Source organism: Cetorhinus maximus, chromosome 11 (genome assembly GCF_964194155.1).
Source record: "Cetorhinus maximus chromosome 11, sCetMax3.hap1.1, whole genome shotgun sequence".
In the NCBI taxonomy this organism is placed as follows: Eukaryota; Metazoa; Chordata; class Chondrichthyes; order Lamniformes; family Cetorhinidae; genus Cetorhinus; species Cetorhinus maximus.
The window spans coordinates 82,973,013-82,996,824 of record NC_135889.1 but is presented as its reverse complement, the minus strand read 5'-3'; the positions used below and the strand labels follow the sequence as shown (position 1 = coordinate 82,996,824).

The 23,812-nt window shown below is 44.3% G+C and overlaps 1 protein-coding gene across 2 annotated transcripts in view; it reads left to right on the top strand.

The window, feature by feature from the left end:
• lrp2a (low density lipoprotein receptor-related protein 2a) overlaps nt 1–23,812 on the top strand; it is a 361,142-nt gene that overhangs the window by 196,310 nt on the left and 141,020 nt on the right. For both annotated transcript variants that reach the window (XM_078552334.1, XM_078552333.1), the window contains exons 32-36: nt 967–1,130; nt 3,394–3,537; nt 9,056–9,165; nt 11,771–11,948; nt 13,089–13,302. In XM_078552334.1, the coding sequence (XP_078408460.1) occupies nt 967–1,130; nt 3,394–3,537; nt 9,056–9,165; nt 11,771–11,948; nt 13,089–13,302 (810 nt within the window). The remainder of the gene's footprint in view (nt 1–966; nt 1,131–3,393; nt 3,538–9,055; nt 9,166–11,770; nt 11,949–13,088; nt 13,303–23,812) is intronic.

The window sequence follows — 23,812 nt, the reverse complement described above, 5'->3', positions numbered from 1 at the left end:
TTCACAAGAGCACAAAATCTTAAGTACTCATTAGGATACGTTTCGCACAATGGGGCTGGATTTTTGCCAAGTCAGGATGACTTGGGAGCCCTTTAAAAAATGGAAAGTGGGTCCCGATTCTGGGATTCCTAATCCCATTCCTGGGGTTTCTGATTTTCAGGAGTGCCTTTAAAGGGTGACTGGTTCGGGTTGTCAGCCCGCACCCTGCACTCCTGACCTGGCTGGCTCCATTACAGGAATATGCATCTCCTAGTTCTCTGCAATTTTCATGGAGTCGGGCTAGCTTTTCAAAGAGTCATGGTTCAAGGCACCTCAGAGGTTTTGTGAACCATAGTCTACCAGGGGGAGCTTTTTGAAAGGTAAGTTCAAATGGTCCTCCTCATGCCCTCCATGCTAAACTATGCCACCTACCCACCCCCTATGGCCTCATGCCAAGGTATCCATCCCAAATAACAACCAAGACTCCCCCCCCCCCCCCCCCCCCCGCCACCATGCCCCCCACTATACACTGTATAGAGGCAATGAACCCTATAGTTACAGTAGGATGTGTAAAAAAAAGTTTTTAAAAAAGTCATTCATTGATAACTTTCTACTTTCTTAAAAAAACTCCTTTTTACTACAGCCCAACACAGGTGTCAATCATCCAGACCCTTTAGATATCAATAGCTGAAACTGCAAGCACTTGTAACCTTTTTATCTTGTGTAAATAAATAAACATTGTGAAATTGACAGCATAGATCAGAAAGCCTGAGCTGTCAATCAAACAGTATTTTCCCTGGGGCACTGGTGTTTCAACAAGCTAATGGATTTCTGGGCTCTCAGTCAAGCCTCATTATGTATTCTTGGCTAAGATTACACCAGCCGAAAGCCTCTGCTGTTGCATCTCTCTTTTGTAGAAGCTTAAATTTTTATCAGATTTCTAAATTTGCTCAAGAATTTTAAATTATTTTCTTTCACCATTCCCAGTTGAACAGCCATTCCTAATTGTAGTAAGAGGCAGCATCATCTTTGGCATTCCTCTGGATCCTGATGACAAAACGAGTGATGCCATGGTTCCTATAGCTGGAGTCCGGAATGGCTACGATGTTGACTTTGATGAAGAAGATGTACTATATTGGGTAGAACATCCAGTAAGTACAAATTGTTCTCTTGAGATTGACAGAAGTAGAAGTAAACTTACAATTGGAAAATGATGACAAATGAGTGCTGTTTAACATTCTGCTTGCACTACTGGTTTGAATTTCTTTCATATCTGCTATGCACTTTATGCTCCTGAATTAGCTGAGACTAAACCAATAATCATTAATCTCGGATGCTTCAGTAAATTAGCCATTCTCACTTCTGTTAATCCCTTACATTGCCAGAACCAGTAACTCATAAAAACTGGTTCTCCCATTAAGCAATCACTTTTAAATTATATACGCCTGAAGATATAAATTAAGGAAAAATCCAAGGTAAGAACTGTGTGTTTTTTTTTAAAGTCAAGTTTGAACACATTTAAAGTTGCAGAAATAATTGAGGCACCTGTGGCAATCCATAATTTAAAATATGTGCAGAAGGCTTCATGTAGCAATTTGACTGCCCCCTACTTTCTTCAATGTTTTGTGTTTTCGAGGCAGTGTTTAGAACAGTGTAAAAGTAAAAATGTGTTACAAACAACACATTCTCATCTGCTCTTTAAATAAATAACAATACTGCATTTGTAATACTTGCGGTATTTTTATTGTTATTTTACAGTGGCATAGGTAATTAATTTGCACTTTTGTGTGAGTGTTACACTGTGCTGTAATTATGGTCAAGCAGGGCTATATTCTTTTGCGGTTTAGCATTATTTTATTGGCCTTGTGTTTTTGTGTGTATCAGTTGTTGTGAATTTATTCTGACTGAGAAACAACAACAACAACTTTATAGTGTCTGTAACGTAATGACACATCCCAAGGCAATTCACAGGAGCATTGTAAAACAAAATATGACACCAAGCTGCATAAGAAAATATCAGATCAGATGACAAAAAGCTTGGTCAAAGAGGTAGATTTTAAGAAATGTTTTAAAAGAGGAAAGCAAGGTAGAGAGGTGGAGAGATGTAGGGAGGCAATTCCAGTGTTGGGGCTTAGTCAACAGAAGGCACCAATGGTGGAGCAGTTATGATTAGAAATGCATAAGAGGCCAAAATTAAGGGAGTGCAGATATCTGGGAGGGTTGTCAGATATGTTTCGTTTTGAGGCCCTGGTTGTGAACAATTATCTTACTGCTTACTTGTAGGATTAGTTTAGCAATATGTTTTGCCATTTCCTGTTTATATTTTTGTTCTTTCCTGCTGGCGCTGTGCTTTTTCTGTTTAGTTAATTCACTCTGATCTGAGTTTTTTAATGTTGGTGTATGGTGATGTTTATTGTTTTCTGTCATCAATGCTGATCATCTTTTCTCCTCATCTCTGACACAATGCGAGGAGAGCCACATTGATAAGAACTGAGTGGGATTCAGGTCAAAGGAATAAGTTACTCTGCATGAATTGATTTTTTTTCTTGAGGATGTAGTTTGAATAAAGGTATCATGCCCTAATTTTTAGCTTGGTACATACTGCCCATTAACAGTACTTGAAGCCGGGTAATGCCTCGTTCAGATCTGATGTGAAAGCTATGTTTTTTTCTGGTTAGGCACAGTTTTTTTTGTGCTACTCCAAAGATACCTGATCATCCTAATGCCAGCCTCTCTAAATATGAGTTGTGGAATGATTACTGAAGTTGCTGGAGGAGGTAAAGCAGCTCTGAACATGCATTGTTTAGAGGGTGTTGACTGTATCTAGCAATCCTGCTTAAAAATCCTCAATGTTGTGAGAATCAGTTTCAACAAAGTTTCAACGAGACCTTGATACAATGATTCTGTAATCACTAAGAAGTGAGGAGTAACATATGCATGAGGTTCTGATAAGTATATGGAAGACAGGTTCCTTAACTTTGCACAATTCTTAATTTGTATTCGTGTTTCTATTAAAGAAAAACACTGCAATGGAAATAGAAGGGCACTTCCTCCTGTAATACTTGGGTTTAGAATAATCATCTCCTGGCAACAACAAATAATATAGCTGGAGGAAAAATATCTATCTGAAGACAGTCCTGAGTTATTGCCAGGTAGATGGGTTGAGTTTTTGGAGGACCAGGCATTATCAGCTGTTAAGTGCATGAAGGAAGGAGTTTGCTAATACTGGCTTATGTATTGGACCTGTGATCTGTTTCTAAGTACTTAGGAGGATTTAAGGATTTCCTTCTTTGCGAGTGTGCCTAAGTGACACTAGTAAGTAGAGGATTTGTAAGTGTGGAAGAAACATTAATTATTTCCCCTCTGCTTCTGAGATTGTGAGGATTTTCCTTACTGTGATTTATGTGTTTTTAGGGAGAAATTCACCGTGTGAGGTCAGATGGAAATAATAGGACCATGTTTGCTCCGGCTTCGACCATTGGCTCCCCCATGGGCTTGGCCTTTGATTGGATCTCTATGAACCTTTACTATACCAACTTTGAAAGTCAGTCCATTGAGGTCAGTATCTTAAGGGAATTTCAATTCAATCAGTTCCCACATAGAAAAAAAAGTTAACATTTGGCATAATAAAGCAATAAAGTGTGATGTGTTTACAAAAGCAGATAACTGTGTGTTTGTACCACATTTCATATAAATACATTTATTTTTATAAAAGTATAAAAGTAATTTCTTATTCATTAACTATAATTTTGTTGCAACCTACATATTATGAGGCAAGTTGATTTATTATATTACTTAATGTAAATAAATTTTTATGTCAATTAGTAGGCTCTAATGAACCTATCAGGACCAGTTGGCTTAGTTGACTAGATGGATCAACTGTGGCGGAGAATAGCGTCAACTGTGCGGTTTCAATCTTTGTTCTAGCTGAGGTAATCCTAGGATAAAAGCAAAATACTGCAGATGCTGGAGATCTGAAGAAAAAACAGGATGTGCTGGAAAAACTCAGCAGGTCTGCAGCATCTGTGGAGAGGGAAACAGAGTTAGCATTTCAAATCTAATATAGTTCTTCTTTGAGAGGTATTCCTGGGGCCTGCCTGTTTGCCTTGCCCCACAGTGATATGATGGCATTAACCATGATTAGCATACCTCGGTCTGCAAGGACACAACATGAAGAATGAGAAAATGCATCTATCGGACTTCTGCGGGAAGAATTTATTGCTTTTCTGTTTGTGGCATTTATAGCTGCTTATTAAAAATTACCACTATGACACTGGGAAATTTAATACTTCCATTTAGCATTTTAAAATTATAATATGCCTTATTTTGGGCTCACAAGAACAACTGTGAAAGAAGGTTGTCTGTCAGGACAGATCTAGCCCACAGCATACTAAACTGATTGCAAACAAATTTGCAAGGTAGTGTAATTTGAATAATTAGCAGAAGCACTCATTACAGCCCTGGCTTTTTGCCAATGGTTAATTTAATGGGAGGATGTGGGAGGTCTGGCTAACAGGGTCAAATTTGAAGGAATTTGGCTACATTTAAGAAAGTAGCTGCATAAGGGGGCAAACATTGTAAAGGATCCAGATAGATTTTAAGCTTTTGTCTGCCTTTTCCAAAGATGGGGAAGGGGGTGGAACAGAAAGACGTACCAGGCATAAATGAAATGAAGCGCAATATTGAGAGACAAAGCTGAATCTTCAAAAACTGAAGGAATTTTACTTTCCCTATTTGATGGCTGCTAAGGTAGACATACTTTTGTGTGAAATAAAAACAGAAATACCTGGAAAAACTCAGCAGGTCTGGCAGCATCGGCGGAGAAGAGCAAAGTTTGTTTTGGATTTCCAGCATCCGCAGTTTTTTGTTTTTATATTTTTGTGTGAGATGAGTATGAAGAGAGTTGCCCTATTTGGCATTCCAAGGTGCCCTTCCTATAGGAGAATGTCATCAAGCTGCAGAGTCTACTGTGCCATGCTTGATGGACTCCATCCTTGATGCTCTGCACTTTTGAGAACTTTGTCACTTTGGAAAAGTTCTGTGCCCTGTTGACCTGATGGTTCCTTTCCACAGGAGAATGCCTGTGACAAACAATCTAGGAACCTCATTTAAATCATCAAAGGAATTCTCACCTTGTCTACTTTGGTAGCTGCAAGGGAAAAACAACTGGTAATGAGAAGCATAAGTGAAATTAGGGGCTGAATTTTATAGGGTGCCATGGTCCCCGCACCCCACCCTGGCTAAAATGTCAGTGGCGAGCCCACCCATGCCTGCTGGCTGTCCCAGAGCAATTGAGTGCTGGAAGCAGTGCTACTTGTTTGAAGGTGACCCTTCCTGTCCCCTCCACCCCTCACCCTGTCTCAAGAGGAGGTCCTGCCTTAGAGAGCTGCTTGCCAATCAGATGACTGGCAACTCTGTTGTTTCAGCAGCACCAGATGGGAGCGATGGCCACTGCTGGGGCTACAGGTGAAGAGGAAAGGCTGGGGTATCGCCTGGGCCTGGCTGGCAGGTCCCAGCAAGGGTGGTGGGGGTAGTATGACCTAGAGGGTATGATGCCGCTGATGGGCCCAGGGACCTGCAAAAGAGGTCCCCCGCCCACCCAACTTGCCTGACACTAGTCCAAACAGCTAAAGCTGCTGGGCTTGCTGCAAGGTGTGGGCTTACTCCCTGCTGCAGACAAAACACCAGTGGGGGTGGGATGTGGCCACTTAAGGGCCTCATAATCCCAAGGGTGGGCAGGCCATCTGATGCCACTCCTGCCCCACGTAAAATTTCAGACAGGTCGGGGCCGGGTGGGTAGGTGGCAGGAGGGCCTTCAAACCTGCCAATGAGACAGCGTAACATCCAGCCCCAGGAGTCTTATAAAGGAGTATAGTGGCATGCTAGGTGATCAACTGTTCCATATTTTAAGGGATCATCCCATCTTTTGACTACTTATCCCTTATTTTTAGGACAACCAGTGAGAGATTGAGCCTGAGAGCCTCCTTTTGCCCTTGCTTCTTTGCCCCCCCCTACTCTTACAGTCACCAGCTCCCCCTCCCCCCCCCCACCCACATTGTCCCTGCTCTCACTATTATGATCACCAGCAACTCCTTCCCCTGGGCCTGGTCCCATGGTTGAATTGTTATTTTTTCATAGTTGGTCGCCCTGGTAGCCTGATGTCACTGTGGTTATGTTACTCGACTAGTATTCCAGAGGTTTGGACTAATGATCTTGGACATGAATTCAAATTCCCACTAGCTGAGGAATTTATGTTTAATGAATCTGGATTTAAAAGCTAGTGTCAAAAATGGTGACTATGAAGCTATTGGATTGTTACCAAAAACCCACCTAGTTAACTATTGTTCTTTAGGGAAGGAACTCTGTTGTCCTCAAATGTGAATCCAGACTCACAGAAATGTGGTTGACTCTCTGAAATGGCCCAGCAAGCCACTCTTGAGGGAAATTAGGGATGGACAATAAATGCTGGCCTTGTCGGTAACTCTCGCATCTAATAAATGAATTAAAAATAAAACAAAAGATTCTGAACAGCAACAAAAATGTAGGCACCAATATATTTTACAAATGAAGCATTTTTAAGAAGCTAACGCTTATAGGCTAGGTCATCTGCACACTGATGTGTAAACAGTGTTACTAGTGAGAAGGCTGAAAGATCAAGGCTGGAATCTATTGAAATAACCTTTGAATATTTGATGCGGCTTGCATTGGCTACTTTTATTTGCTGCTAAAGAAGATCCTTCCAAGCCATCCACAATAACTTGTAAAGTCTACACATGCATTGTTACATATTATATAGAATGTACAGAACAAGTAACAGACCATTTGGCTCAAGAGATCCACCCTGGTGTCTAAGCTCCACATGAGCTTTCTCTCATGCTTTCTCATCCAACACTATCAACATAATTTTCCTTTCCTTTCTCCCTCGTGCATTTATCTAGCTTCCCCTTATGTGTACCTGTGCTTTTCTTCTCAACCACTTCTTGTGGTAGTGAGTTAGGTGTTCTAACCACTCCCTGAATAAAGATGTTTCTCCTGAATTCCCTATCAGATTTATTAGTGACTATCTTGTATTTATAGCCCCAAATTTTGGTCTCCCCATCACATGGAAACGTCTCCTTTGCATATCCTATCAAACCCTTTCATAACCTTAAAGACCTCTATCAGATTGTCCCACAACCTTACCTGCTATACACAATATCATCAGGGCTCTGATCCATCAGCATACTCACCCAAATAAATGCTTATACTAAATAATGTTGTCCAAGAGCAATACCATGGAAAGTTAATTTGTGATTGAAAGAAAAACATTTCATGGATTTTAATAAATATTGGTATCACAACCTCTAAGTTGGCAGTATGTTATTTTGTTATTGAAACAACTGTCTTCATTCATTCCCCTATCCTCAATGTTGCATTGCCCTAATCCACCAAATCTCAAGTGGTGTTACTAAAGGGGATGCATATGCATTTATTGTTAAAAAGCATTAGCTCTACAGAATCTAGAAAACCACTTTTGTAATAATGTCACAAAATCTACATTGATTTAACTTGCATTTTATTCAGATATCTCACTTTTTAGAACCCTATGGGATTAAAACGTGGTCAGTGTTGAATTAAAATTGTTATGAAGGAGAAACGTTGTAGTTAGATAATTATGAATTGTTCCTGCAGGATTTCTTATGATTTAAAAAAAAATATGAGCACAGTGATGTTTAATAATTTCATTAGTTATTTGAATTGTCATGGGACCTGTGATGTAAGAATTTTTTTCAATGGTCGGAATTTTCCGGCCCCATTGGCATTGGGCATCATGGTGGGCAGGGGGGACACAATATGGCGAGAAGGCCAAAAATTGGTTTCATACCGTCATGAAGTCAGGTTGCGATCGTCCGCTCCACCCGTCAATAGCAGACTGTGTTTCCCCGCCGCCGCACATTGGGAACCTAATTTCAATATTTAAGCATCTCATAAGCCCTGCTCGCTGGAATCATCCCCCCATGCTGGATCATCCGGGCACGTTGGCCTGATTGCACACCGACATGTTTCACAACTGTACATTAGCAATGTGCACCTGGCAACTTTCACTTCGCTCGGGACTTCAAAGTTTGTTTGCCTACCTTGCTTCAGGCATCACTCGCAGTCATCAGCGCTAGGCTTCTTAGGCAGCACCACATCACTTTTAGGGGAGGCTTACGGACAGGTCTCTACTTACCGGACTAGCCGTAAGTGACTTTCCAATGGTTGCAGGGCGAGGGCTTTCTTGGGGAAGGGGGAGAAGTGGCCTTAGGCAAGGAAAGAGGCTGCAGGGCAAGAGCTGTACTGGGGAAGTTTGGGGGGGTGGGGGGGTGGGTGGTGGCGGAGTGGGTATCCCAGTGCATGTGTAGTGGCATATGTTGATCTGTGCATGTGGCCTCAAGATGGTGAGGGATGAGCAGGCAGTATCCAGATGAGATGAGGCCAGATGAAGATGTGAGGGTGTGTGTGAGAGAGAGTGGTGATGTCCCTTGAGCTGGCAGTGAGTGAATTGCCAGTGGGCGTTTGATGGCCTTGTGACTGTGTGAGTTTAGAGTGAAAAGATTGCTGCCTTACCCTGGATGAGATCATTCATCCATTTTCTACACCGGATGGTTGACATTTTGTGAGCAGTATTGGTGCTGACCACCACCCAAGCTGTAGTGGTCTCCACAGTGTCCAGAAGGTGTCCCAGGGATGTGTGACTGAATCTGGGGCAGCTGCACTCTTCTTGGCTTTTGGGGCCATTTCTTCACTGGAGTAGTCCTGGGCTGCAAGCATTGAGAGTGTGCACACAGCTGCAGTGAGGAAGCGACGAGGTAACAGAGTAGCGAGAAAATCGAAGGCTGCCTGCCAGCGAGATGGCGTGTTTCCTTTGGCTGCATAATTAATGAGGGATGGGATGATATGCGAAAACCTGCCATTGCTGCCAGCAGGTAAAACAACTTATATCCCGCCCACTACCACATTTTGTGCAAATCTGGGATGATTCCGCCCAATATGTTTCATACCTTCGCCTTATGGCATGAAAGCTGATTTCTTGCATGTATTCACATCCTTTCAGGTAGTAAAAGTGCATGGTGATGTCAAGTACAGAAAAACAATATTAACGAACAGTGGAGAAAGGACTGGTGTTGGGAGACCCATGGGCATTGCGGTAGATCCAGCAAGGGGGTGAGTGGAACAATGAAGTAGATTTATAAGTAATTTTATGAATTAAATGCGTCCATTGTAAAGTTAAAGAAAAAAAGATGGGTTTCTCATTTGTGTGATGCTAAATAATTTGCATTTTGAAATGTGACATCAACCTACTTGATTTTTAAAAAAGTTTAATAATTTTAAAGTCTGAAATGGGGGAAGCGGTCATGTAGTGGTAATGTGGAATACCACCCCCCCTTGCCTAGATGAGTGCAGCTCCAATAACACTCAAGAAGCTTGACAGCATCCAGGACAAAGCAGCCCACTTGATTGGCACCCCTTCCACAAACAATCACTCTGTCCACCACCGATGTACAGTCGCAGCAGTGAGTACCATCTACAAGATGCACTCCAGGAACTCACCAAGGCTCCTTAGGCAGCATCTTCCAAACCCACGACCGCTACCATCTAGATGGATAAGGGCAGCTGATACATGGGAACAACACCACCTGGAAGCTCCCCTCCAAGTCATTCACCATCCTGACTTGGAAATATATCGCCGTTCCTTCACTGTCGCTGGGTCAAAATCCTGGAACTCCCTCCCTAACAGCACTGTGGGTGTACCTACACCACATGGACTGCAGTGGTTCAAGAAGGCAGCTCACCACTACCTTCTCAAGGGCAATTAGGGACGGGCAATAAATGCTGGTCTAGCCAGCGACGCTCACATCCCATGAATGAATAAAAAAGAAATGTCACTGGACTACCACTGACCAAGCTGGCGGAGTCCTAAAGGACATACCTACAAAACTGGGTTTGCGGCAGGTGGTGAGGCAACCAACAAGAGAGAAAAACCTACGTGACCTTGTCCTCACCAATCTACCTAGCACAGGTGCATCTGTCCATGACAGTATCGGTGAGAGTGACCACTGCACAGTGCTTGGGGAGATGAAGTCCCATCTTCACATTGAAGGTACCCTCTATTGTGTTGTGAGGCACTACCACCATGTCAAATATCCCCATCCTCAATGATGGGAGAACCCAGCGCATCAGTGCAAAAGATAAGGCTGAAGCATTATCAACTACTTTCAGTGAGAAGTGCCAAGTGGATGATCCATCTTGGCCTTCTCCTAAAGTCCCCAGCATCACAGATGCTAGTCTTCAGCCAATTCAGTTCACTCCACGTGATGTCAAGAAATAGCTGAAGGATAAACCCAACCTAACCAATTACAGTACCATCAGTCTACTCTCGATCATCAGCAAAGTGATGGGAGGTGTTGTCGACTGTGGCATCAAGTGGCACTTACTCAGCAATAATCTGCCCATTGACATTCAGCTCCTGACCTCATTACAGCCTTGGTCCAAACATGGACAAAAAAGCTGAACTCAAGAGGTGAGGTGAGAGTGACTGCCCTTGACATTGAGGCAGCAGTTGACTGAGTGTGGCATCAAGGAGCCCTAGCAAAACTGGGGTCAATGGGAATCGAGAGAAAACTCCCCACTGGTTGTAGTCATACCTAACACAAAGGAAGGTGGTTGTGGTTGTTGGAGGTCAATCATGTCACTCCTAGGTTATCGCTGTAGGATTTCCTTGGGGTAATGTCCTAGGCCCAGCCATCTTCAGCTGCTTCAAAATTAGTAAACCTGCATTTTCCCCCACGCCCGCCCCTGCTCCCCACTGAATTTAAGGTCCAACTTCTGGGTTGGGTCTGCAGTGACATTGCAACAGTGATAACATGCGTAAAGTAGAGCTGAAGTTAAATTAATTGAAATTATGAGTGGGACTGTGGTCACCATAGGAAGGTGAAATATTGTGATTGTCTTACGATTCTAAGGCAAATTTATGAAGTAATAATGATCCAAATGTGTTAAGATTCTCACAATTACTATCATTTTTGAAAAATTAGATGGCTACATTAAGCAAAATACATTAAAACTCACCGCTACTCAGTGATACAGAGGAGAACACACACATACAGATTCTGTTCCTTCATTCTGCGAGATCTGATTGCAGGTGCTAAGTAGGAACCAATTTCCCATAGCTAGGGTGAGAGAGGGAGAGAAAGAAAGAGAGAGCAAGAGAGTGAGAGACATTGTGTATGGGTTGGTAAGCCTATTCACCACAGATGGTATGCAGATTGGCAGTACAAAATGTAAGACATTCAGTTCCATGTGACCTCCAAAATCCTGAATATACTCTGATTGCTAGAACAAAGGAATATCAATAGCAGAACAAATTCATATGTTTTAGTTTAGTATAGAAGGTGGCTTACCCTCACCTTCTCAAGGGCAATTAGGGATGGGCAATAAATGTTGGTCTAACTAATGACGCCCTCATCCCATGAAAGAATTAAAAAAATGCTAATGCACAGCACACAGGAGCACACACACATACACAAATTAACTCTGTATTTGTAAATTTATGTTGAATTTTTCCAACCAAAAGTAAGATATTTATAGTCACAGCTAGATTATAGAACCATTAACAAAGTATTGCCAGGTTTACCTCCCTCATAGATATCTACTTATACCTGTGATATGGGTGAATTAGCACAATCAACATGTTCCTAGTTTTTGTTGTCCTGCTTTGATTACTGCATGTTTTTAGAATATCTGAAAACCATATATAAATCTTCTTCAGGAAGCTGTACTGGACTGACCAAGGTACAGGAAGTGGGATGCCAGCAAAGATTGCCAGTGCTTATATGGATGGTTCTAACCCCCGAGTTCTTTTCACGAATGACTTGGATCATGTAGAGTTTATTACTATTGACATCAAGGCACGCAGGCTGTACTGGGCTGTCTCTAGTACTGGTGTGGTATGTATTTTCCTTTTGTTACAAAGGTTCATATTCAAAATAAGGAACATTTTAGTTATCCCCCAGTCTCCCACCATACTTTCAACAGGAGTTCAATGGATGCCCAGAGAAATAGTGTAAATAGCCATTATTAGCTCTTCATTCTGTTTCTCTGTCGGTTCCACCTGAGAGTACTACTGTATTATGAGCGTTAATCTTGACTCCATCAATGGGGTGGGGTGGGGGGGAGAAAATATTTAGGAGGATTAAGGAGATGACGGAATTTAACAATGTTTGTAGCTGAGATGCGTACATTTTATTCCATCATATACGATGACTCATCGAAGATTTAATTTATTTTTTGCATCAGTGTTGACTGGATAAGGATGTTCGATATTGATCAGAAGGGGCTGAATTTAATGGCTGCAGTGGGACCCATCCACTGGCCAGTAAGTTGGTGGCAACCCTGCTGTGGCCATTTCCAGGCGCTCCGATGAGATTAAATATCAATCAGGCAATTAGCTTCCTGCCATCAGGGTTCACATGCCTTTAAAGGCAAATAGTTTACCCTCAAAAGCTGCTGGCCAGTCAGAGGGCCAGTAGCTCTTTAGTCCCAGCAACAGCACAGGGAGCGGTGGCCCCTACTGGGACTGCAACAGGCCCCGGTGTAGCAGCCATTTAGGAGGCCCAGAAGACAGGTGAGTGGGTTAGGCGCCACTGGAGGCGTGGGGGTTTGGCAGTTGGCAGGCGGGGTGGGGGTGGTTGGTGGCAGTCATTGTGGAGGACAGGGAGAGGCTCTTTAAGTGGGGACAGCCCTTGCCAACATGGGGGCCCTCTGTGGACCACAAAATGCCTGATCAGGAGACCACCCAACCGACCCTCCCCTCTCGCCACCCCACACCTCCCAAGCCCACAAGGAGGCCGCCAGGAATGAGACCACCAGGATATACCCGGCACCCTCTCCTTGTGGCGTACATCCAAAATCCCCCTCCCCTGCCCCACCACCGTCACTGTCAATATTAACGATTTTTTGATTTCTGCTTATATTGATGGAATTTGATTAATTATTTAGAATATGTTAAAATATGAATAATATAATAATTCATGAAGTACAATTATTGCAATTTATGTGCAACTACTGATTCTGTATTGCCCCTCTAGATTGAACGAGGAGATCTAAATGGTTTACACCGAATAACTGTGGTCAGCCACCTTTCTCATCCTCGGGGGTTAGCCATATACGAGAGCTTCCTCTACTACACGGATTCTGATTTCGAGGTCATTGAGCGTGTGGACAAGGTCACTGGTGAAAATGCAGTTGTAATGAGGAATAATATTGCAGGGCTGAAATGCCTCAAAGTTCACTTCCGAGACAGTGAGTACTAATTAGCTGATTACTAAAAGATTTCCTGTATAGTTACTCAACAGTAGTGAGAAATATCATGTACATAGAATTCTGCTGTTCTAATAGTTAAATATCCAAAATGAATCAATCATAGTTATATATATTCAGCTCCATGGAGAAACAAGAGCGTGCGTTTATATACTTTGCAGGAAGCACCAATGAATATTTTTGATGTACGCTAAATTGATGCAAAACATTATGTACAAAAAACATTATCTGATTAATTTGGTACTTATTATGTCTTACATGTTGTGTGCTATGAAAATTCATTAGCAAACTAGTTAAAACATTTTATTCAATGAGTTGTAACCTGGAGTGCACTGCCTGAAGGGGTGGTAAGAGCTGATTCACTGAGAGCTTCAAAAGGGCATTGGACCTATACTTAAAAAGAAAAAAATGCAGGGTTATGGTGAAAAAACAAGGGACAAAATGGATTGAAGGCAAAGTGAAAAAGTAAGCTATGAGGAGGATGCAAAGAGGCTGCTAGGAGATTTAGAGCAGTTAAGTGATTGGACAAAAGATTGCGGATAGAATGGAATATTTTTTAAAAGGTGAGAGGTGAGTAAATGTTGGTAATCTGTATTGTTTCTATTTATTTCTGAATCAAAGGATAGCAACTGAAATAGACTTTTTTAGTTGTTGCTGATTCTCCGACATAATTCGGTATTGCCATCGAATTTCAAGGGGAGATGGTTAGATTCTCTCTTGTTGGAAGATGGTCATTGCCTGACAATTGTGTGGTGTGAATGTTACTTGTCACCTATCAGCCAAGTCTGAAAATTGCCTAGGTCTTGCTGCAAATGAGCATGTACTGCTTCCGTATCTGAAGAGTCACAAATGGTGCTGAACATTATGCAATCATCAGCGAACATGCCCACTTCTGACCTTCTGATGAAGGAAAGGTCATTGATGAAGTAGTTGAAGATGTTTGGGCCTAGCCTGACACTACCCTGAGGAACTCCTACAGTGATGTCCTGGAACTGAGATGATTGACCTCTAACAACCACAACCATTTTCCTTTGTGCTAGTTATGACTCCAACCAGTGGAGAGTTTTTTCCCTGATTCCCATTGACTCTCATTTTATTAAGGCTCATCAATGTCATACTTGGTTAAATGCTGCCTTGATGCTAAGAGCAGTCTTTCCCACCTCACCTTATGTCTTAAATCGGCATTGCAGTTTTGGTGATTGGGTTAGTGAGTGGGATTATTGAGATCAACTTTCAAAATGTTGGATTTTAATTAAAATTATGACATCTAAAAGTTGAAGTGTGGGCAATTTTACTTTTATTATAATTGTTCATTTTTTAAGATCTTAAAACTTTTCCTTCTACTTCAACCAATTCCTTCAGCAGTCCCACATAAATCAGCTGAAAGAAGGCTTTGTACAATTATATGGTAGCATTAATTGGTCTGGGTGAGGCAGAAGTAAGTCATGGCTGACAGACATGTTTAAAATTACAGTCTGTGTCTTAAGGATAGAAGTCTTCAAATGAATTGACTATTGAAAAGAACCTGGCATTCCGTGAGGTACTAACTCATAAAGTTGGATGTAATGAGACAGTAGCCTAATCTTTTGTTTTAGATTGTTATAAACTGCTGACAGTTTACGTGTCATATAAGTGCTTTGATATGATTGACGTGTTGGAATTTGCCAGTTATTCGATGTTCATGTATATGTGGTTTTTCGTTGGTATGCATTGTCTAATAATTACTGTTTGTAATATTAGCAGACAAACTCTTAAAATATTTACATGACATATTAAGCCTGCTATTTCAAATTAAATGGCATCTCTGTTAAAATACAGTATGGAGTAATGCCATCGAAACACGTGAGGCATTTGTTCACTATACGTGCATTAATTGTAGAGGGTGTAAGCTGAGCTGTTTAATTCTGAAATAGCTTAATTTATAGAATTCCTTGTTAAAACATGAACAACAGAAATGTCTGGAATAGAAGTGCAGGTTGTGCACCCCTAAGTGGATGTCTGATGCTAGTGCATGATAAAAAAATCATTGTTTCAGCAAAAGCTTTTTAGGGTAGCAAATCTGTTGCAAGTGGGGACTTTAGAAGAGGCCTATTCCAATTGAAATGCTGCAGTTTGGGCTTGAACCCGGTACACCAGGTTTCTGCCTTTTGAATTTTCCCCATAGCACATTTAGTTAGGGGTGGGGAGGGGCAGACACTTCTTAGGGTCATCCTACCACATTCCCAACTAACTTTGGGAACATGTCTGCAACTGTTCCTGATGACTTCTGCCCAGGTCGCTACTGATCTGTCCCATTGTTGAGTTCAAGAGAACCAGGCTGGCCATCTGCTCCCTTAGCAACAAAAAATCTCTCTGATACTTTTCTTCTATCCTTTTGAGGCCAAGGGTACCCTCTGTCGGAGCAGCAGGCTTGGAATCTCACTTCCACCATCTCAATGGGATTTGCACTTTCTGTTGCACACTAACATTTTATAAAAAGTATTTGTTCATGGGATGTGGGCACTGTTGGCTAGGGCAGCTTTTATTGCCATCCCTTATTGTTGTTGAGGTGGTGGTGAGCTACTTTCTTGAACTGCTGCAATCCATGTATTGTAGGAATACACAAGTGTTGTTCGGGAGGGAGTTCCAGGATTTTTACTCAGTGACAGTGAAGGAATGTTGATAATGGGGGATTCAGCAATGGTAATGCCATTGAATGTCATGGAAAGATGGTTCAATTTTCTCTTGTTGGGGATAGTCATTGCCTGGCACTTGTGTGGTGTGAATGTTACTTGCTGCTTATCAGCCCAAGCCTGAATATAGACCAGGTCTTGATGAGTATGGACATGGACTGCTTCAGTCTGAGGAGTCATGAATGGTGCTGAACATTGTGCAATCATCATTGAACATGCCCACTTCTGACCTTATGATGGAAGGAGGATCATTAATGAAGCAGTTGAAAATGGTTGGGCCTAGGACACTACCCTGAGAAATTCCTGCAGTGATGTCCTAGAGTTGAGATGATTGACCTCCAACAACGACAACCATCTTCCTTTGTGCTAGGTATAATTCCAACTATGGAGAGTTTTCCCACTGATTCCCATTGACTTCAGTTTTGCTAGGGCTCCTTCATGCCACACTCGGTCAAATGCTGCCTTGATGTCAAGGGCAGTCACTCTCACCTCACCTCTGGAGTTCAGCTCCTTTGTCCATGTTTCAATCAAGCCAGGACTTGAGTTGCCCTGGCAGAACCCAAACTGAGCGTAAGCGAGCAGGTTATTGCTAAATGAGTGCCGCTTGATAGCACTGTCAATAACACCTTCCATTACTTAGCTGGTGATCAAGAGTAGTAATTGGCCAGTTTGGATTTGTCTTGCCTTTTGTGGACACGACGTACCTGGGCAACTTTTCACATAGCCGGGTAGATACCAGCATTGTTGCTGTACTGGAACAGCTTGGCTAGGGGTGTGGCTAGTTCTGGAGCACAAGTCTTCAGTACTATTGCCAAAATGTTGTCGGGGCCCATAGCCTTTGCAGTATCCAGTACCTTCAGCCGTTTCTTGGTATCATGTGGAATGAATCAAACTGGCTGAAGACTGGCATCTGTGATGCTGGGGATCTCCGGAGAAGGTCGAGATGGATCATCCACTTGACACTTCTGGCTGAAGATTGTTGCAAATACCTCAGCCTTGTCTTTTGCCCTGATGTGCTGTGCTCCCCGCACCCCATCACTGATGATGGGGATATTTGGAGAGACTCCTCCTCCTGTTAATTTTGTTGAATTTCTCACCACCATTTGCAACTGGTTGTGGCAGGACTGCAGAGTTTAGGTCTGATACGTTGATTGTGGGATCTCTTAGCTCTGTCTGTCTATGCTGCTTCCACTGTTTGGCATGCAAGTAGTCCAGTATTGCAGCTTCAGCAGGTTGACACTCTTCATTTGTCCCCTGTCTTGATAGTAATGGTAGTGTGGGGGATGTACTGGGCCATGAAGTTACAGATTTTGGCTGAATGCAATCCTGCTGCTGAAGGCCCACAACACCTCATGATGCCCAGTTTTGAGTTGCTAGATCTATTTGAAATCTACCCCATTTAGCATGGTGGTAGTGCCACACAGCACGATGGAGGGTATCCTTAATGTGAAGGCAGGAAGTCATCTACACAAGGACTGTGCAGTGGTCACTGCAACCAATACTGTCATGGACAGATGCACCTGCAATAGGTAGCTTGGTGAGTATGAGGTCAAGTGTGTTTTTCCCTCTTCTTGCTTCCCTCACTACGTGCTGTAGATGCAGTCTATCAGTTATATCCTTTATGACTCGGCCAGCTCAGTCAGTAGTGTTGTTACCAAGTCACTCTTGGTGATGGACATTGAAGTTCCCTACCCAGAGTACATTCTATGCCCTTGCCACACTCAGTGCTTCTTCCGATTAGTGCTCAATATGGAAGAGTACTGATTCATCAGCTGAGGGAGTTGGGGGATGCAGTAAGTGGTAATCAGGTGTCAATGTTGAGGACCCCCAGGGCAACTGACTGTATACCATTGTGCCGTCACCTCTGGTGTGTACGTCCTGTACCACTAGCAGGGATATTGATGGTGGTGTCTGGGACATTATCTGTAAGGTATGATGATTCCGTGAGTATCACTATGTCAGACTGATGCTTGCAAGGCCAATTCAGAGTCAACCAAATTGTTGTAGGCCTGGAGTCAGATAGTCCAGATAAGGATGGTAGATTTCTTTTCCAGATGGGTTTTTACAACAATCAACAGTGGTTTTTAAATTCCAGATGTATTAATCGAATTTAAATTCGACCAGCTGCAGTGGTGGGATTTGAACCTATGTCCCAAGAGCATTAGCCTTGGCCTCTGGATTACTAATCCAGTGACATTAACACTGCACCACCGTCTCCCCGTATAGGTACCCATAATGTGGGTATCTAGCCCAAATATTTAAATAAGCTTATCCTTGGGATTTTGGAAAGAGTTAATAGCAGGTGGAAAACCCCAGCTGCTCCATTTCCTTCTCTCAAAAAGCTTTGCAGAATTTACAAATTTGTGTTTGAGTGTTCTAATGTAAAGCCATGCCTTATCAGTTAGAATGCATTTTAATGGAAGTTTAAGCACCAAATAAAGTTGTACTAAGTAGTAAACTTAGCTCTGATAACCTATTCCATGTCAGAGTGCATCTTACGGAAAATAAAAGAGAAGTGGCTGCCTTGTTAGTTATCTACAAGATTTTATGAATGGAATCAAGCCAGAGGAATTGCTGAAGCTTAAGCTATATTTCAATATTCATGCCAGCAACGTTCGAGTTATTGTAGATTCAAGTTACCAGTCACAGAATGTCACACTGAAGCTGCACACAGCAGTGTTGTTACCTGGAACTCTGTTCATTGTAGATGGGAAACCTGGAACTCTGTTCATTGTAGATGGGAATATCAGTGCAGGGTAAGCATTACTTTTAAACCAGGACTATTGAAACATAAGCCAGACTGAGAAATTTGTGGCTTAGCCATTGGTACCCGTCCAATTTCTTCTATTTCTCATTCAGCTTCATGCAGTTATCTCTAGCTACATCCTGTTGCTACACCACCAATAATAAAAAAAAACTTGGGGTTTTGCCAAACTAATTCATAACAAAGAGACATTAATCAGCGTTCTATCAGTACAAGCAGCAGACCCTCTCTGCTCTGAAGGCCCAGAGAAGAGTAGCCAGACAAAATAGGGAAAGGTGGTGGGGGAAAGAGAGTATGATTGTAAATATAACAAAGATTTGCTCTGAGAATAGTTTACATTTCTAAGCTCGATGTTAAAACCAACAGGACTGCGCGAAGGAATCCATAGTTTCAAAGCTTGTACTTTTTGAGACCGACCCTAATTCAAAAGGAAAACTGAAAAGGGAAACTGAGAAAAGAAACTGACCCACCCAGTTTCTAAGGAAAGTAAGATGGAAACAGAGATTGGAATCCAAAACCTTTGTGGAGAGTGAAAATGGTTGAAATTATATAAAAAGCCATCAGAGTTCAGATGACGATGATAATCCCGGTGGTGCAGTGCTGGCAGGCTGAATAAGACAGAGCCTGGATCTGGAAGCTGAGAATAGGCAAATATACAGCTGCTATAGCTGTTTCTGTTACTTGGAGATAACATTGGTGGATCTACGCCATTCAGAGCATCGTAAGCAGAGTTGAGGAGGTTCTGCGACATGTGCCATTTTTGGTGAAGACAGTGCCCGTGGGACTCAGTTGTGCGCTGCTGTCAGATGGGAATCAGGCGAAATCCAAGAAGAAGAGGTGCTAAAATTCTTCATGAGGAAGACAGAGTTTTGAAAGGCTTTACAACTGAAATTGGTGACATGCAGGCTGGGTGGAATGCCTAGCCAATTCATAATATCTGTCTTAGTGATAACTACCATTAAATGTGCAATTTATAGTTTATAATTGACCGCTGGCCACATTGGTGGCTCTTTACACCGTATCAACCCAAACCCGCCGCACTAATTATGCATTCCCGGGAAACATGCCGTTTCTCATTCGTCCACCACAGCATTACCTCGCCACTTCATCATTTAAAGTCCAGCTGCGTGCCCATATCTCAGTGCTTCCAGCCCATGACTGCTGCAGGGAAGATGTCCACGAAAGGCAAAGAGACAGCAGCCTGGAACACCTTTTGGACGCCATGTGGGCCCACTGCGATGTCCTCTACCCCTGATCTGGCTGCAGGATGGGCAGCGGCATGACTAACCAGGTTTGGGAGGCGGTGGCAGCGGTGGTCATCACCAAAGCCTGACAGCAGAGGACAGCCACCCAGTGCCGATAAAGGATGAATGATCTCCTCCGTTCCACCAGGGTAAGTCACTCTTCTCATTACTCTCAACTCTCACACTCACAAACCCCATCACACAACCACAGGTCCCTCACTCACTGCCAGTTCAAGGGACATCACCATTCAGTCTCTCACACTCACCATCATTGTCCTCATCCAGTCCATGGGTCCATTCACCACCCACACAGGCCAGACATACTTATCATCTGGCCTGGCAGGCATCCTAATATACTCTCCCCATTTCTAATCATGCAGGACAAGCTGGCACACAACAAGAGGGAAAGGTTGTAGACCGGTGGAGGAATGCCTAAAATCAAGGTCCGCATGGACTTTGAACACAGAGCCATCCAGCTGGCCGGCGATGATCTAGACCATTCCTGTGCTGACGGTGAGGTTGGCGGTGCTCTAACAAATGAGGATCCAGCAGTGCACCATCCATCAGACAGCCATTCTGTGACTGATGTGTCCTGTTTCACAGGCCACTGCCATGTATTAATTATTTCTCCTTGCTTTCGCAGGCACATCTGGGAAACAGCCGACGGAGTCCACAACCCAGGGTTGTATAAAGCCACGAAGAAACCCCTGAAGAGGAATCTGGAGGCACCCTCGTCACAGCGCACACCCACAGCTTTCAACCAGTGCAAAGCCACACACCTTGGTGGGACCTAGCTTTAGAGTAGCCTCGGGAATCACAATCTGGTGAGCACATCACGATCCACTGCAGGTGGCAACAGGGACTTCCCAGGTGTCCAACACTTGGAGGGCTGCTGAGGACCAGAAATTTGCTGAGTCCGAGTCAGATGATGAGCCTTTGGACTCGGTCATGTCACAGTTGCTGGAGCTGCAAAGGCAAGCTCGGGAACGCCAGGAAGGGATGTCCGCTGCACTCGTCAGATTGCAAGGCACGATGGAGGAGTCCTTCCATCTAAAGGCTGAGGTGATAGTGCTGCATGCCAATGCCCTGAGGTCAAGACTGGTAGGATGGTGACCACCATGGAGACCTTGGTCCAGGATGTCACTCCTGCACTGCTTTGCAGGCTAAACTCCATCATTGATGCCATAGTTGGCCTCGAGCAGTGTGTACACAAAAGGGATGCGGGACAGCTCGATGTTACTTCAACTACCCCTTCTGTCAGGAGTCAGCCAGGGGTCCTTGGGCACCCATAGGGAGGGGGTTCAGAAGATGCACACCCTGGGGCCATCCACCCAGGTAATTCCGGGAGTGACCAGCCCATCCAAATCCCCTCTTCCTGTGACTTCAGCGGCTCCAGCTCCACAGGCCGAGGAGGGTGCCACTGCCACACAGCAGGACCCAGAAAGCAGGCTAGGGCCCTCCAGGTCTCAGTCTTCCAGAAGACGCCCACCAATGTCATCACAGACGGTGTGTAGCAGTTAGCAGGCTGCCTCCACCTCTGCTGTGGATGGCCAGGGAGCACCAAGACGTAGCAGCAGGGTTAGAAAAGTTAAGAAGATGTAGTTGCACAGCCTGGGCATAGGTCTTAATCACTTGTACATAATGTTCATGATTGTCAATGAACTCCCAAAAATATCTTCCTACTAATTGCTTCTTGTTCTGATGAGCATTGTTTGTGTCACTCAGATGTGATATCTTTCTGCACAAGATAAAGGCAGGTGTCTCAGTCCCGTCTTCCCTGTGCTTTGTGCAGCCTTCAAAGTGATGGTCTGGCCTCTTACTCTCTGGACACATTACTGATGCCTGCACCTCGATGGTGCATGTCATTGCTGCCAGAATGTTGTGGGCAGGCGTCACACAGTACCTCCATTCTCTCTGTGCACTCTCAGCACCTTTAAGGTGCTGAGAGATGGCCCCCATCTCTTAAGCATCTGTGACCAGTGATGCTGTGCTTCTGAAGGGGGTCAGGCGCTGAAGGCGGATAAAGGATCAGAGGCTTTTAAAGCTTCATGGCTGCATCTCTATGATATGAGCCTGATCACAGAGCACAAGCAAGCTGCCCTCGGCCAGACAGTAATCAGAGGCTGTGTGAAGATCTATGGAGTGTCCTCACTGCATGTCGTCATCATCCTCCTGCAATCGAGTGACTATTAGGGCCTCCACTACATCCCCATGACAGGAGCATTCTCGCAGAAGGTATGTGTGCTGCCATAAGCCAGACTAGAGTCAAATGTTTACAGGTGCAATGTGATGATCCATGGCATTGCCTCACTGCATGTCGTCATCATCCTCCACAAATCTAGCAGCTATGAGGGTCTCCCGAGTGTGCCTGCCTCATCTGGCTATGTGAGGGCCTCATCCCCGTCATCATCGCCTTCGAGGACCTCTTCACCCTCATCCCCGTCAGCGTCCCCTTCATCAGAGGAGACCTCCAGCTCCTCCTCAGCCAGCTCCTTTCCGCGTTGCAGCGCCAGTTTGTAAAGGGCGCAGCAGATGATGACGATGCATGACACCCTCTATGGATTATATTGCAGGGCTCCACCAGACTGGTCCAGGCACCAGAACTTCAATTTCAGCATCCCGATGGACTGCTCTACCAAGTTGTGAGTTGCAGCATGAGCCTCATTATACTGTTGCTCTGCTGCAGGCTGAGGCTGCTGCACGGGTGTCATCAGCCACGGCCTCTGCTGGTAGCCCTTGTCCCCGTGGAGCCACTTGCAGCTTCTGTGGACCCTGGAAGACTTCAGGGATCTGTGACCGACCGAGAATGTAGGAGTTGTGGACATTCCCTAGAAAGGTGCGCAGGCCTGCAGGATGAGTTTGTGGTGGTCGCTCACGAGCGGCACATTCAGTGAGTTGGATCCCTTGTGGTTGATATAGCTGACTGCGTGTTGCGATGGAGATCTGAGTGCCACGTGAATGCAGTCGATGGCACCCTGCACCTGTGGGAAACCCGAGATATGGGCAAATCCAATCGGTCTTGCATCCTGGCTGTCCTGGTCCTGCGCGAAATGCACAAAGTTGTGTGCCCTTGTGAAGATGGCATCCGTGACCTCATGAATGCATTTGTGGATGAAGGCTTGTGATGTCCCACAGAGGTCACCTGTGGAGCCCTGAAAGGAGCCACTGGCATAAAATTAAACGCCGCTGTCACTTTCTTGGCCACTGGCAGTGGATGCCCTCCATGTCCCCGTGGTGCCAAATCCTGCAGTAGATGGCAGATGTGACCGACCAGTTCCCTAGACTTGCCCAGTCTTCGGCAACACCGGTTGTCAGTCATCTGCAGGAATGAAAGGCGGCGTCTAGAGACCCTGGGTATTGCTAGGCACCGACCAACGATAGTTCGCTGTCGCTCTTCGGTGGCATGTGTCGGAGCCCCAACTGCCCCTTCTTCCTGTGGGTGCTGCTCCTCTCTCTGCACAGCCAGGCACCTCAATCACTCTCTTCTCCATCGTCTTCACTCTCTGTGTGCCGTGACATACAACTAGGTTACTATTATCCTGATGTACTCCTTCTGCAGGATGAAAGAGAGAGACACGTGGGTTAGCATGTGTGTACTAAGAGCCTGTCTTGGTTAGTCTGAAGGCCTCTTAACGCTTCCCAGAAAGTGCTGGCTACCACTTGGATGGCCTGAGGTTAGTGCACTGCATGGCTGCCCGACACCCCACCCACCCTCCGCCCCACTCCAGTTTTGCCCATTGGGCTGCATGCTGTGCTCTCAGCTCAGGTGCAGGCATTCTCCTAACCCGCGCTGCAAGGCTGTGCTGTTAGTT